This window comes from Poecilia formosa, unplaced genomic scaffold, assembly GCF_000485575.1.
Source record: "Poecilia formosa unplaced genomic scaffold, Poecilia_formosa-5.1.2 Scaffold299, whole genome shotgun sequence".
NCBI classification, from domain to species: Eukaryota; Metazoa; Chordata; class Actinopteri; order Cyprinodontiformes; family Poeciliidae; genus Poecilia; species Poecilia formosa.
The window spans coordinates 499,374-516,044 of record NW_006800238.1 but is presented as its reverse complement, the minus strand read 5'-3'; the positions used below and the strand labels follow the sequence as shown (position 1 = coordinate 516,044).

The 16,671-nt window shown below is 38.9% G+C and overlaps 1 protein-coding gene across 4 annotated transcripts in view; it reads left to right on the top strand.

The window, feature by feature from the left end:
* fndc3a (fibronectin type III domain containing 3A) overlaps positions 1-16,671 on the top strand; it is a 57,849-nt gene that overhangs the window by 28,309 nt on the left and 12,869 nt on the right. For all 4 annotated transcript variants that reach the window (XM_007572387.2, XM_007572386.2, XM_016660832.1 and 1 more), the window contains 11 exons: positions 7,338-7,414; positions 7,501-7,750; positions 7,874-8,155; positions 8,786-8,844; positions 10,971-11,137; positions 11,247-11,306; positions 11,385-11,523; positions 11,628-11,681; positions 11,778-11,902; positions 13,023-13,197; positions 14,369-14,455. In XM_007572387.2, the coding sequence (XP_007572449.1) occupies positions 7,338-7,414; positions 7,501-7,750; positions 7,874-8,155; positions 8,786-8,844; positions 10,971-11,137; positions 11,247-11,306; positions 11,385-11,523; positions 11,628-11,681; positions 11,778-11,902; positions 13,023-13,197; positions 14,369-14,455 (1,475 nt within the window). The remainder of the gene's footprint in view (positions 1-7,337; positions 7,415-7,500; positions 7,751-7,873; positions 8,156-8,785; positions 8,845-10,970; positions 11,138-11,246; positions 11,307-11,384; positions 11,524-11,627; positions 11,682-11,777; positions 11,903-13,022; positions 13,198-14,368; positions 14,456-16,671) is intronic.

Sequence of the window (16,671 nt, the reverse complement as noted above, 5' to 3'; positions counted from 1 at the left end):
TTAGAGCAGCCAAAGAGATTCCTTCTGCTCTGTCTTTTTTTTTTTTTCCCAAACTTACCTTTAGGGGAGATTTGCCTGTGAGTGGACATGTCCTTCTAACTTCAGCCAAAGTGCTCCCCTTTTGCTCTGCGTTTTCTTCCTCAAGATTTCTGATCCAAAGGCTGTATCACTGGAATCTGTTGCCACCTGATAAGCTTAAAGCTGGTGATTCACCATCACTTTGGATGATTCATTCTCTGGGTGAGGGCACAAAGCGCCATCTCGTTTAACTGGAATTTTAAAGTCTTTTTCTTTTCTTTTTTTCGCAATATGCTCAAAAAGATTTACAGAATTTCTGTCAACTTGATTGCAAGATGTTTGGTTAGGAACCTCTTAACAAATATGATCTTACTTATTGCATAACTATATTGACGCTTTGGGTTTTTTTCTACACAGCCAGGTCTGTCTAGTTTATTTCCTTTATTATAGCTACAGTGTCTTGCAAAAGCATTGAGCCTTTTTCTCAACCACAAATTTCAAAGGTAGTAGTGCATAAGTGTAAAATAAGAAAAAGATCTAGTGATATGAAAATGTTTTGCAACATTATTTTAAGCCCTGATAATGCTGTTATTGTAGTCTCTCTTTTTAAATATACAGAGATGTTTCTCCGGTTTAAATTTTGAACATTCAGGATGTAGACTTTAGAGATCTTAAGCTCTTATCACTGGTTGTTTCTTTTAATGACAATGTATTTTTTTTCTCGCCTGCAAAATTGTGCTTAAATGAACAAAGACACAAAGATCCCAGGAGAGAAATTATTCAAAAAGAGAAATTCAAATAAATCTGCCGTTCTCATCTCTGAACGTTAGTCAATTACTGACTGAAATAGGTGTGAATGCCTGTTTCAAGAAATGAATGGACGCCTGCCAGGCTCTCCAGTCTGAAATGAGAACAGTATGAGAGCCAGTATGTTCCAAAGTTATTTGACCATTTAGAAAGCAATTTTAGTGTGTTTAAAACCCTTTACAAACATAGACTGTGGAGGTAAGGCAGTTTGAAAAATATTTCCAGCATTTTTCCATGTGTAACATCAAACCTTTTGGCTAAATGTAATAGGCTCTTGCTTTGCAATTTCTGGTAATAAAACAGTCTCATTTAATAAATTCTCACTTTTCTCAGTGACCTTTAGATAAACAGACATTTTTTAAAGCCTGGGCATATTAAGGATCTGTTAAATTCCAAAGAAATGGATCTTAAAGAAGTGACTGGATGCTGTTTCTAAATCATTGGCAGTAAAATTGGCAGAGTGTAAAGGAAAAATCTTCTTTTTTTTTGAGCATTTTTTGAGTCATTGCTCTTCATCTTATTTCTGATTTCCTCTGGATATCATCCCAACACACTCAAGCTTAGATGTTGTCGCCAGAGTTGATTGGGACCACTCTCATCTGTGCCTGTTTGTGACAGAAGCTCTGCATAATATTCAGAACCTCAGAAGTGGCTCGGCTCTGAACCTTGCAAAAAAAGAAATGTTGCTGGACTATTGCGACCATGACTGTACGATTTGCTGTCTAACATTGGATTAAAACAAAAGGTGGTGAACCACACCAGTAGTGTCTCCTCTAAACAATTTTGTGCTTCATTTTGTACCTCTTTAACATTTAAAATCTTTGAACAGACTTCACAAGCCTACTCCAAAACAGAAGAATAGATAGCCCTTTATTTTAATTGAAAATTAATTTCTTTATAATATTTAAGAAAATGTATTTTCACGGCTATATTATTTATTCTTTACTGACCTGTGTCGCTGTCACAAACCAAGCAGCAGACACATTTGCACTTTTTTCCATATTCCTTACCACCTCCACCAAACTCCAAGGACAGGAACACAAACATGTACGTGCACCGGGTTCATTCAGTACGTCTGCAATGACGAGTTTTAATAATGACTCAGTTTATGTTTCATGCTGCCCAAAGAGAGTTTCACAGGACAGGATTAGAAAACATTTTCATAAAACTGCAATTTTCAGCTTTGGGATATGCAAAGCAGGATAACTGAAGCCAACTGTTTTCTGTTCAGTTTTTGAGGGTTAACATTTTGCTCCTGGATGGAACCCAGCTGAAATCCTTATTTCCTAAACACAGTCAAATAATTTTCTATAAAAAAAAGAGAGAGAGAGAGAGACAGACAGAGAGAGAGAGAGAGGGAGGGGTGGCGCCCCAGCAGCCATGGCCTCTACCTGGCTCTGGTTTAGTCTGGCTCAGAGCTGCAGCGGGGTGTGATGTTCTGTAATAAGCATAAGCATGAAGGTTACTGATGCCCTTCCTTCCTGAAAACACTCACCGCTGGGAATGTGCGAGTCGTGTGGACGGCTCCACATATTAGGAAATCAAAGTTTACGAACCCCTGAGGGAGAAAATAGCTTTTCTTTTTTTAATTCTTCCGTTGTTTGCTGCGTGGTTTCCTCTGTTATACTCTAGTTCACAGATCCACCCAGACCGCGACTTCCTCTCTTTCTCTCTCCTCCTGATCCATCTGCCTGTGTCGGTGGTTGCTGGATGCTCATAGAAGCAGCCGGGCCAATGGGGGAGTCGACTGTGTAATGTTATAATGGAATCTTATGCTAATTGATGACAGTCATTTTTAGCCTGTAAGAATTGAGGGCCATGCAGTGTATGGTCTATGCACCCAATACTTTGTCAGGGCTTCTTTTGCATGAATCATTGTATCACTATTTGACTTCAAGACGATCAACCTATGGATTTGCTGAGGTGTTAAGAAAACACACAATGGTTTAATAGCAACCATCAGATCATCTGCATTGTTGGATCTAGTGTACAGTGCACCAATAAATGTTCATCATTTTAGGAGATTTATGTTCGACTCATACTGGCATGAGAAACCAGTCTTCTCTAACTCTGCAGAAATCTGAAAATCTGCCACTGGGCATTTTTACTCTGCCGTGAGAGATAGCCGACTGACAGACCCGCCCACCAGTCCGTGTCTACACTTCATAGTTCACAATAGTCACACCAGCGGTCCAGACTATTGACAATTGACAATTACCTTGGTAGAAGGTGTGCCTACTTTCTACAAGTCTTTTTCCTTCCACTTAATTTTCAATTAATACAAAAGTCTGAACAGTCACAGTTATAGTTGTGCCTTTTTGTCACTTACCCTCAGTGTGGAAGGTCTGTGTGTGTACTGTCAGGTCAGTAGCCTTCCTCATAATTATGTATGGTCAACATGGTCACAATGCAACTTATTTGTATTTTTTTTTTCTTTTTTTTGTAATCTACTCGAGCTAATCAAATTTTCTGAGTATGAAATGTGGGCTTAATTAGCTGTAATCAATAATCATCCAACGGACGAACTCTTGAAACATCACCCTGTAATGAATCAATTTAATATAAAGTTTCTTTTAAGCAAGACTGATATAAACTGTTAAATGATACAACTTAAGGTGCACTTGTATGTTTGCCTCCATTTTATATCTCTCTCTTCCTTTGTGCTTTTGTAGATTCTTAGCTCCTTTTATCCAGCTTTTATGTGGCAAATCTTCCCCGCTTCATTTTGTTCTCCCAATCTAGTTGAGAGTTCACTCATACATTTGATTAAACCTGACAGTTTGCTTGGATTATTGCCACCATTTCGACACAACCTCTGCCAAGTTTACTAATGCAGACTACCTCAGTGGACCTGGGCTAAGAACCACTTGCATACTATTATCCTGTATCTACCCATTTCTAGTAGTGAAGAGACAGATTGGTGCTCAAATTTGTAAAGAAATTTAAAAAAGCATATATGTAAGCAAACCTTTGGAGCCGTTATCCGTTTATCATCATTAATGTTTATTTTCCTGTGCCTTCTCCCTCTTGAAGGCTGGCTCTCCATGGCCACGTCAGCACACCAATGCTCCAGTTGACACAAGAGGGAGGGGGAAGTGGTCTCTTTTTTTTCTTCTTTTTTCTTTTTTTCTGTCTCTTTTTCTTTTTTTTTTATTCTGATCTGTCAGCGCTTGTGCGTCAGATTGATGTAAAAGAGAGGGTGTCTTTACCCCCACCGCCATCACCTCTGTTGCTTTCCAACTACGACACCATGAGGTTTCTATACCCCCCCATCCTGCTCTCTACCTACTCTCTCTAACTCACTCTCACCTTGCCAATGTTCTTCTCACCTTAGTCTCGGTGTGCATACACGCAAAGCCTTTCAATCTAAATGGACAACGCACACGATGCTAATGTGATTCATCAGATTTGCTGTTAGTCAGCATCAGCAGCACTGAAGTAAAATTGCCTTAATCAGTCATTAGGCAGGTGCATCGCCGAACACTGTGTGGCATATTTTTCACCTGATTTGCCTTAAAAGTGAGTGGAGTTAACAGTAAACACTTTGAACTCCCTCTCAAATTATTTCCTAATACGACAGTAATGATGGCCAAGTCGGAGCGACTGCCTTCATTCAGACTGAGCTCTTACGTTCTCCCCAAACTGAGATTTTTGTTCTTGTGCCCGCTGTGTTTTCAGTCAGAGAAATGACTCACTGTTTAATTGCCTTTTTGATTTTAATAGGCCTACTTGTTAGCTGTTTGAAGTAAGTTTATCAGCAGTTTGGAAGCGCCCTGATGTCGTTGCTTTACATACAGGAGCTTGTCTCACTGTGATGCTGCTGTTGATTCATTTGACATGAATGACTGACACGGCGCGTTGAGTCACAGGGATGAGACCGGAATAAGGGATTGCTTGTTGCTAGTAACTGGGGGTAGGAATCTTTCACTTTCCTGGTTTAATTCAAAATTGCTAAAAAGTCGACAAATTGAATCATGATAGTGACGGAATTGATTATTCATAACGATTTCTGCTTCAATCTATAGGTGTGCAAAGGATCCTTGTGATCTACTCTAGTCAGCTTTGTAAGGCAGAATGAAATATGTAGACACTAAATTGTCTTTTTCAGATATCCATACCTTTCTGTGGACAAAGACGTTGCAATCCCAGCTTTTGTAGTTATTTAGTGAAAATGTGTATACTTTCTCACTCTGTCACATTCCATATTCATGTTGCCTGCAGATACAAAGCCGGATAGTGGAAGTGGACTAGTTGTAGTGAAATATCAGCATTGCTGTCCGAGCACATTTCTGCATAAAGCGTGGCAACAAAATTCTGGCCAATCATGGTGAACGGTACAGGATTCCTTGGCTCAGCTGAACTGGCTCCGTTCATTTCCAGTGTTCCTGAAGTGCTCAGTCTTCATTTTGCGAACCTATCACAAGGTGAAGCTCATGTCAAGCTCCGTCTTCCTGGGCATTCAGTAGAGAACAAAATGAAAAAATAAATAAATAAATAAATAAATAAATAATAATAATAATCAAATAAAGCATCTGAGTCATGCTTTTAACTTTAAAGTCATTGAAATGTTTGCTATAAAGGAAGCACAGTGCATCTGGGAAACATTCACAGAACTTCACTTCTTTGTCGTTTCACTCAAAATGTAAGATTTTCTAGTAAAACTTTTCAAAAGCGGAGATGCACACAGTTTTTCTTCCAAAAAGTAGAATTAGACATCTCTTTAGAACGGCGTCAGCTGCACCTGAACCCTGTCATTTTCAAGCTGCAACAGTTTTTAAGTGGAGAGGTTTTATGGTGTATTCTCAACAAACTGGCTACTGTCTGTGTACCTGCTTGAAATTTCTGTTAAGCTCCCATGAGAGCTTGAAGTTGAATGCTGGCACCTGGGGGAATATTGCTAAGTGTCGGTGTGAGTTTACAAGGTTTCGGTGTGTTATTATGTCTCCCTCCCATTCTCTGCAGCTGTGAGTCTATTATCACGAGTCATTTAGAGCTGCTTTTTCATCTTAAAGCATTTTGTGTTCAATGAAAGAAAATCCTTCGTCATGCATTCTGTTCGGGAGGTCAGTGAATCCCTCTGCTCCCCTGCAACCATTTCTGGCATTGGGATCTCATTGTTTCTGTCTTAGGTCTGGAAAGAAAAGAGAAATGTGCTAATGTGCAAACTTGGCTTGGTGATTGCTCTCTGAGGCTTTCTGCTGAGCTGTCACTTCTCTGAGCTGAGCTAAGCCGGTGAACCGGTCCTCACAAAGGAGCAGGAACCTTTGTTGTTTCTCAGCACTTTTGAGAAGTGGACAGTATTTTTAAAATATAATCTTTTCCTTTTTTTTTGTTACTTGTGGGGTTTGGAAAAAAATCAAACAACTAAATACAGTCAATGAATATGCAACAGTTACAAAAATACAAAAAGCAACACTGGATTTATCATGGTCAGAATGCCAAGTGTCACATGCTGTTTGTCAGAAAGAAGTGATTTTTGTTTTTCTGTGATGTGGCTGTGAGTGACATCTTGTCTGTAGCTGTCCCGATTGGGCTTGGCAAATGTATTCATGTCCTTTGAACGTTTTTTCTCATTTGATCATATTTCATAGGGATTTTAGGTAATGCATGCAAAACATGAAACTGCATTATTGTGAAGTTGAAGGAAAATGATACATTGTGTTTCAAAGGTTTTTACAACTGGAAATGAGGAAAGTGTCTTCACTCCATATATTTGTAATCAGTCTACTACTAACGATTATTTTAATAATGATTCTGTCAATAAATCAGTTAACAAAATTGGCAGATTTTTCATTAAATCACTTAAACCTTTTTCATACAACATTAGAACTACATTAAAATATGCCAATAAACAAATGTAATTGTCCTGTTGGATAAGAAAATAATTTTTTTCCTAAAATGCAATAACAGTATTCCTTTAGTTTACACTTGATCATTTGCATGAAAGGAAGCATCTGCAGCTAAAATAATAATGGTTTCAGTAATAATTGAAAAGCTCAGCCCTTTCTGCTTGAATTAGCACCAATACACTGTAGGGCTGATCTGTTGACTACATTTTGGATTAACTAATTAATAATTGGATAGCAAAATGTGCTTAACCTGAGATTTTCCTTTGGAGAATTTGAACCAAGTGAAGCTAAAATTGCCATTTGAGTTTTAAATATAACATATTTAAAGTTTTTTTTTTCATATTCTGACTGCAAAAGGGTTTCAGCAAATGGCATTGTTTGAGTCTGTATACCCCAGTTACCGATTAATCGATTACTAAATTAGTTGATGATTATTTCAATAATAGATTAATTGTGACTAATTAATCATGATTAAACCTTGTGTCCCTTTTCTTCCAAATCACAATTATAGACTACTTTGTGTTGATTTGTCGCATAAAATTAAAAAAATATATACACTGATGTTAGAAGTTGTAGCAAAAATTGAAGAGAAAAAGTTGAAGGGGTATGAATACTGTTTTGTTGCAGATTAAATGTGTTATCGTATTTCTCCCTTTTTCATAGGTCCTGCTCAGGTTCCCATGATGTCTCCAAACGGTTCAGTGCCTCCTATCTATGTGCCTCCTGGATACGTCTCACAAGTATTCCCTCCAAACTTCTCTTTTAATAGTTGATCTCTCCCAGGTTTTGATGTTGGTGACCCAGGATCATCTTTGTTTTCTTCTAGATCATTGAGGAGAACGGAGTGCGGAGGGTTCTGGTTTTACCTCAGCAACCAGATTTCCACCCTGGGGGTCATTCCCCACTCCACCACCCTCCGCCACCACCCCATGCACACCTGCCTGCCTTCATGCCACACCCCGCCATGATGGGCCCGCCGCCGCCTCATCTGTACACAGGCATGCCAGGGGGTGTAGGGGACATGAGCTCCCAGTACATCCCCCAGTACCACCCAGCTCATATCTTCTCAGAACAGGGTGAGTTAAGACAGCGTAGCAGCTTTAATATTTGCTTGTTGCTTTTCTCTGTTTACACTCAACTCTCCATCTCTTTCAAAGCTTGTAATGACCTGTGAGTTGTGTTCTCTCTCTCTTTTACAGATTCTCACTCCCAACACGGACGCCAGTCTTTTCTTCACAGGGACGACAGGGCGAACAAAACACACGAGCGTCTTCAGAAGAAACTGAAGGAGCGTCAGGGAGGGGGAGGAGGAGGACAGGTGAAGGACAGTCCCCCGTCTTCACCCCAGAAGTCCTGCAGCAGCCCCCCAACGGTGGACATTCACAACGGCGTTGGAGGAAAAGGCCTCGACGCAGAGCTCAGGCATGGGGTCGCCTGCTCCGACAAGCAGACTGGCAAGGGAAAAAACGGAGAGTCCAGAGGTAATGTGGGGGTTGTTTAGGAGTCCGTTATGGTTTTGCCGTTTTGACATCCATAATAACACTGAAAGTCATCAGTTGTTATCAGTGTTTGCGATTCCACCATATACATTTCCTGTTAGAAGAAATCTTATGACTCTATTACAGGGGTTCCTACACAATCTGGAGAACTCTGTAAAGATGTATAAATTGATTTAAGTAATATTTCTTCATCCCTTTTTTTTTTTTTTGCAACTTTATTTTATAAAACCTGTGAACTGTAAGCATATCTGCTATTATTTTGTGAACTTTTGTTATCATGCCTAAAAAAATGGCTGAAATAGAAGTAACTCTGGGATTTTGAGCTGTGAAAATATAGAATTTAACAGAAAAATATGGACAAACAAGGTCGTTTTTACTTTCTGTTTGACTTGATCTACTTGACAAAAACTGTTAACATGACCAGATAGCTTTTAAATCATTGTATTTTCAAGCGTCAGTCAACATTTAAAAGAATAAACACAAAAAACCTGCAATATTTGTCAAATTAAAAACGGATCATTTTTGTTACTTTAGTTTGTTTTTGTTTTTTATTTCATTTACTCTGATTCTTTCAATCAGAATTCACCATCTTGCATCATCTTGTCTTTCCAGAGCTCGACAAAGAGGCTCAGGCCCTGCTTGCACTTCTGAGCAACATCAGTAAACCAATGGTTGGTATTCACTGTTACCTTATTTTTACTGCCTTTAATTATAAAAAAAAAAGTATTTTATTGCCTCTCCTAATATCCATCATGAGGTTTTGCTTATTGACTTGAAAGATTCATTTTTTTGTAACGTGTGTTCTTTAAACTATAAAAACGTTCACTAATTGTCACCAAGGCTTTACATTTTTTTGTTAGTTTGTTAGATTAACCTGGTTCAGGCAACACAGACAAAATATACTGCAAGTAGAAAGTGGATGTTCTTATTTTCCAACTGTTTAAAATTGGTGGTCAAAGGCCACTGAACTGAACTGTGGGAAGCAGAGGACTGAAGGTGAGGCCCAGGGCTGCCGGTTGGAGTTACAGACTTGACCTGATTGAGTTCTTCCACATATGAATCCCCCCTGCAGTCGAGCTCAGGCTATTTTAAACCTCCAAACAGAATGAAAAATCACAGGGTTGCACAGCAGCACATCCCTGCAGCTAAAAAAAATCTTTACGCTGCTCTGCATTAGCTGGCGTACTTTGATTCTTTCCCTCCACAGGAAATGGGATTGTTGTGAATATTTTGAAAAATTTAGAACAGGATATTATTATTATTATTTATTGCTGTTGTTGCTGTTATTGTTGTTATTGTTATTGTTTGCTGAATCAAAATAAAACTCCTATTTACAGTTAACATCTAAATAGGAGTTGTTTCCTTATGTGCAAAATGTTTTATCTGAAGGGAACGTATCAATGTACATCACCTTGAACTCACCGCCTCTAGAGTCAAACATGGTGTTGGCACCATCACGCTGTGGAGATGCTGCTCTTCAGCAGAGACAGAAAAGCTAGTCAGTGTTGATTCGGAATCTAGCAGATCTGTTGTAGTCGAGTAATCTAGCGATCATTTTGAGGATTAATGAGTAATCCAACTAAAAAGGGCCCTGTTCTGTAGTAGCAACTGAAGCTAGTAAAATAAATATATCAAGTAGAAAATGCTGGTTAAATAAAAACCCAATTCAGTTCTATTTTTAATAAGAAATTTCTTAAAATGCAATATGATTCAAACATGAGTCAGTCTCAAGTTTGAAGCATGGGAATTTTTTTTTTAAATATAAAATTTGTATTTTCATTTGTTGTTTTATTTCATGTCATTTCTCTTCTTGATTAGAAAATACATGTAACCTTAGCCAGAATGTATTTATTTCCTTATACATGCATAGCATGCCAGGTTCTATTAAATTACTTTTTTGCAAGAGACAAAAATGTCACCACAAATGAGGTCAATGTGGTTGGTGGATGTTTCCTGCTGAGGTGTTTCAGGACATCAAGAACATGCTATTGTGAAACACTAATTGTGTTTTGCAGTACACACACTGAGTTGTTATAATTTCCATTTAGCTTAAAATTATCACATTTTTGACACTTTGTCTCTTCTTGGTAGTTCTTCCCTCCAGAGCTGCTAATAGCACTTAGCATTCGTCAACAGCTCATTGGCAGAAGTGAAAGCATTGTACAACACACAGTCATTTTGCCAGAACACAATATGATAAATAGTAAAACATAATTTAACAAAGCTTCGAGGCAGATGAGGGATTTTAAAAATCGAGGTTCTCAAACCATTTGATGAATCTAGGGAGCTGAATACATGAAAATCCCAGAAGACAACCTGGAAAAAAACTACAAAAGCCTGGAGATTGGGATGTTTCCAGCTAACAACAAGCCTACTAAACATAAAATTAAACATACCTTTGCTTAAGGCATATTGAAATATTAGAATGACTTAGGCCTTAATTAAAAAAATGGAATTGAAAATTTTTGGCAAGATTTGAAAATAAATTTTCACAGACACTGTCCAGTCTGCATGAGCTGCAGCTCTAAATGTGTAAAGCTGGCAGAGATACACCATGCAAGACAAGGATTTGTTCAACTTTATGGATCTTATTTTTTAAAAGGAAGTAGGGAAACCATTTATATGTATAAATATATGTATATATATGTGTGTGTTTATATTTCCTACACTTTACAATGAAATATATTGAGGACTGCAGTTAAAAATTACCAAATGTGAAGGTTCAGGATGGCTATGACTAGGTTAACAAGGAACTGTTCTGACATTATGTGAGACTCATTAAACTTTCATATCCAAGGTGTCAGACATCCAGGCCAGAGGAGCAGTGGTCAGTTGGAGCGCACCCACCAGACCGGAGGGTGAAAATAACGCTGTGGAGGATGACACCAGCCTCCCAGAAGACCTAAGCTACGAGGTGGCCTTCTCTATTAATGGCAAAGATGGGAAATACCAGAACGTTAACAGGTGAGTCCAATCACCAGGAGACCATAGAGAGCTCTGGAATTCCAACAGTTTTACAACCAGAATTTGCTTTAAAACTCAAAAACACTGTTTTTATTTTCTTTTTAAACAGTGTGCATGAGCTAAGTGCTACTTTGGAAAATCTTCGACCAGCAACAGACTATCATGTCAGGTTAGTACAACCCCTTGCTTGCTTTAATTTGTCATTTTACAGTGGAACTGTGTGTGTAAACACGTTGTTGCCCCTCAGGGTCCAGGCAGCGTGTAACTGTTTACTGGGAAGCCCTTCAGAGTCGGTGAGCTTCACCACGTTAAGCTGTGAGCCAGACCCTCCCAGCCCTCCCAAGAAGGCCAGTGGGACCAAAAACACACTTGTACTCGCGTGGAAGGTAAACGTTTCACTTGTGTTCAAAGAAATGATGCCGACACATAATTAGAAATGTACATAGCCTGTTTCCTAATGCATGATGAATCATGTGCGTTTCCTCTACAGGCTCCATGTGACAATGGTTCTAAAATTAAAAATTATATTCTCCAGTGGGATGAGGTAACTTGTTTCTCATAATTGTACACCTTTTACACTTTTTGTGTGTGAAGCTTTGGTGTAAAGTGGCTGGTGAATTAAGCAGTGTGTTTTCTAAAGGGAAAGGGCACAGGCACATTCGAACAGTGCTACTACGGACCTCAGAAGCAGTATCGCGTGACCAAGCTTACACCAGCTTCTAGATACTCCTTCCGCCTTGCTGCAAAAAATGACATGGGTGTAAGGTGAGCAGACTGAAGGACCGCTTAGCATTACGCTTTTCACATTTTGTATGTTACTGCCACAAACCTTAACGTCTTAATTGGATCTTATCTGATAAAACAACTCAAAATAGCACACAACCGTGAAGCTGAAGGGAAAGTATACACATTTTCCAACTTATGCTGCAATTACAGAGATAAGCTACTTCGGCATGTGTTTTGCAGTCTCTTAGGACGCGTTTATCCCCAGCCATGTTTAGTCTGCTTCAATCAAACCCTAGTTTGTTTGCCTAGAAAGTCTAGTTTGTTCGGGGAGGTGTGAATGCACAATCGAACTCTTATGTGGGCCAAAAGAGCAAAAGAAAAATGTAGGTCTGAGTTCGGTCGAAGCAAACTCTGCCGCGGTTCAAATTCATCTGTGAATGCCAATAGGACCGGAGACTGCTCTAAAAGCGCAGGGCATTCTGGGTAAATAAAACCAAAACAAGCATATGAGTCTGGCGCTTGCGGGCCTTGTGGTCTTTTTCCAAAAACAAAAGAAAACTCCTACAACCGTTAAAATCTGACACCACTTCATTTTTGTTTACATTCTGTGAAGAAGGAAGTGGCACTTAGTGTCTTCTTCAGACGTTTACATTTAGTTTCGTTTGGTGGTTTTTGGTGCAGCGGCTCCACAGGTGAGGAGGCGAACATGTTTTTCAAAGGATTCGGATCGTTTGACACAGTGCAGTGTGAAAGAAAACCGCATCAGCTGAAAATTTAACAAATGCTGCATTTCTGGTTCAGGTGTGAAAACCTGAACTACATTTGACTTGTAGTTAGCTCCATATGTCTTCACATCAACTTCCACTATCTTCTGGCTGAGCAGAGATGTAAACTACATTCGGTAATTACTCTGTTGATCCATTACAAATGACTGTAAGCTGTAACGGTGACTGTGTGGTAGTAACATGACAAAATGTGAAAACATTAAAGTAACAGGAGCCATTTTTCATTGTGCTCTCCATTCTGGAATATTTCCCACATGTTGTCCATTTTTATGTCACCTTCTCTATAACTGTCCTCATCCATGTGTTGATGTGCGTCTCTCACTCCGTCTCTTTGTCCCATCCTCTCCTGTCGTGTGTCTCTCTGTCCTCCCCAGCGAGTTCAGTGAAGTGGTGGACCTGTTCACCTCATGCAGTGTGCCATTGCCACCCTTCCCTCCAGAACTGGAGCTGGCAGGAGTGACCTTTCTTACTATGAAGTGGCAAAGGCCCAGCAGCTCACCCAAGGAGGATGACATCTACTATATTCTGGAGATGGAGGAAGAAGGCTCGGTATATCTCTTGGTTTAATACCTCGTTTTTCATTTGATCTACTCTCTGTTAGGGGTTGTTAGGTGGCATCTTCAGTTCATTCCTTTTTTGTTTTTACGTTTTGTGCCTGCAAAGAAAGCTATTCTGTTCTTAATTCCCTACAGCCTGACTGAAAACCCAGTTCTAGCTGATAAAATGCAGCCCCAAATCATAACGCTTTTAACACCTGGGTGGCTATGATGCTATTTGGTTTGTTGGAGCTGTGACCAAAAGATCAACATTGGTTTCATCTGACCTTTACGGACTGATACTAGTGTGCTTAGATTGATACCTTAGTTTTAGATTCCATCTTGAAATTTAATTTTATTTTATTTTTTGCAGTGTCTCATCTCACCATAAATTTGATTTGCTCTCAAATTTTATTTTTTTGTTCACACAAATATGTTAAGTATTTTGTAGATACTTATAAACGTCTAAATTCTGTCCTAGGTTTGAACAAAATAATTGAAAGGAAAAACCGCAAAAATGCTTAAAGAGCAGAAGTTTGATATGTTACACTGAAATAAAAAAAATATTATTATTGGTATTGGATCAGTACTAAAATATGCAGTATTACACACAGTATTTGGACTATCGCTGCAGAGTAAAGTTGCAATTTAAAACAACATCATGAAAAACTTTACTATAAGTATGTACTGACTCCCTTTTGCATTACTCGGTTTGTGTTGATTTATTTTGAACAGAGAATTATACAAAGCCAACGTCATTACATTCATTTGTTTATTTCTTCTCCCTAAATGATTTTTGTTTTTATTTCAACTGAGTTGTAGAGGTTATATGTCACATCAAAGCTGAAAAAAGTTGGTTTACATCACAAAAACTTGGCTTTTTAACTGGTGTGAAGACTTTTGCTGTCCATTGTAGTGGAAAATTCTTTCAGATCCTTTTTTTTTCCTTCCCCATATCAACCATCTTAGAATGAAAAAATACATATTGGTTTACACACCTCTTTGTAGTTCATGTCAGCTTCAGATGCCACCTGCAGGTTTAGCTGTCAAAAACTCTGCAGCTCCCTTTACCTCTGTTGCTGTTCCCCCCTCAGATCCCATATTTTTCTGCGCTTCAGTGATTGTTGAGTAAGTCATTGCTCAGCTGGTGGTTTTGTTTTCCCCCCCGTTCATCTCTGTCCCAGGGATATGGCTTCCAGCCAAGCTATGACGGTGACGAACTCTCCCACACCGTGAGGAATCTCCGCAGGAGCACCAAGTACAAGTTTCGGGTAAGCGAGCTCTGCAAGGTGTTAAGTCAGAACGGGTTATCTGGTTTAATTTAGGAAGCGGAGTGTGTGTGTGTGTGTGTGTGAGAATGAGAATTGGGCGAGCTTTCAGAAGGGAGGGAGGGGTGGGGTGGTGGCCGTGGTGCTGCAGAGCCCCACGTTTGCCATATGACTCATCCGTTTACAGGATTCTGCCAGCAGAGCAGCGGGCAGCTGAAAGCATCAACAGGCTTGATCCAGTGTTGATCGCATGCAGGGCCCCAGTGAGAAGCTAGTTGAGCAAAGCGTTTGACCAATATGTGGCCCTTTGGCTGGCAGTAATCTTGCCAAGTTGAGAGGAACTGTATTTTTTCTTTTTTCTTTTCCTTTTTCCAATCTTTGTAAATTTTCTACCATTTTCTGCAACCTGTCTTGCACCACCATCCTTTATATTTTCCCATTACATTCTGTTCAGTTGTTTGCCATCCTTCCCTAATAATGGTTATTTTCCTGCTGCAAATGCCGACAACAGCTGCACTTTTTTTCCATTATTTGCCTCTAGGACGTGAAATAAAATGAAGGTGTGGACCATAAAACAAATTGCAAGGTTTATGCAGTAAGCCAGAGGAAACGGTGCAACGCGTTTGGGAAGAATGATGCTGATGGAAAAGTGTTTTATCGGCGAAACACACTATCGCATGTCTGAATGATAGAATCCCTCTGTTTCTCATTGCAATTACCAAAATACACAATGTAGGGCGAAGCTGTTTGTCTTGCTTCAGTCTGTGAAAGATCTGCGTTCAGCAAGATGAAGATTTCTCTATTTCTGCAGTTTGAAGCTGCATTTGCTCATTGTGTGGTTGCAGTGTTTGGTTTTAGGGTTTCTGTAGACTTAAGTTGTAGTGTGCATGTTTTCTCTTAATGCTGTAATTGCAGATATCATAACTGTGCATTGCTGTATCTGATGACTTACAGGTGGCTCAATAAGAAATTATTTAAATTTGTTCTAAGCGTGAAACTCTTATACATGCTCATTATACAAAGTTAATTTTGATGATTAGCATTTATAGCCAATAGAGACCAAAAAGCATATTTTTTACTACATTATTAAACAAGACCAGTAAAGTTTACACTCACATTTAATACAAAATACTAGATAATAGCCATTTTATAGCCTTCAGTGTCATGGGAAAACCGCAGATTTTTAATTTACCATACAGACAGTTTTTAACACCCTCCTCAAACGGGATAAAACATAAAACTGTATTATTAAATAAGCTGGCTGTTCACAGAGCTGTATCCAAGCATATTAATAGAAAGTTTAATGGAAGGAAAAATGTGAAAAAGGGTGCAAAAGTAACATGAATAACTGCAGCCTTAAGAAGGTTTTTGAATCAAAGTATATTCAAAGGCTGGCAGATATTGACAAGTGTGGCCTTTGGTTGGAGTCAGTGCCTCTGGAGCTCTGCAAGTGCAACTTTTGTGTGTTTAGCTTCTCTGGAGATATCAGATGTGTCCTTCATGGGCTAAGGAAAAAAACGATTGGATTATTATTCATGAATCCAAAGTATTCTTTTCAGACGGAAAGTCAATTAAGCTCCAGGATTTGAATAAAGAGTTAAGAGACACACATACCCAGTCATTTGAGGTCCAGTGGGAAGTTTCCCCATTCAGGAAGTCATGTCATCTAATCATGTATCCAAATTAGTACAGAAGTAGCTCAAATAAGAATATTATTTTTGGGGGGTGGGGAGTTCGGAGGGGTGAAAAGGTTGGAACTGGTCTGTTCATACTGCCACAAAAAAGTCAGATATGGAACACATACAGACGCCAAAAAAACGTGGATTTGGGTCACATTTGCCTGCAGTGTAAACTTAGCATATGTGGTTTTCTCTAAAGGAAGATTGGACACCAAACTGAAAATTGTAGACAATTTAAAGCAACCTGAACTTCTTACTCTGCAGTAATTTACACAAAATTGCTCTAATTATTGAGTGGATATACCGTACATTACACAAACCTTTAGTTGAGCCAACATTTGTTGTTTAAAAAAAAAAAAAAACATCCTCAATTTGTGGTCCTTTGTTCCGAGAAACTGAATTTCCGGCTAAATGATTGAAATATTAAACTTCAATGCTTAATGAATTTGTATAATATACAATTTTCACTTTTTTGGAGCGAATTTCTGAAATGAACATCTTGAAGATATAGTTTGAGATGCCCTTCTGCTCTTGCTTAGG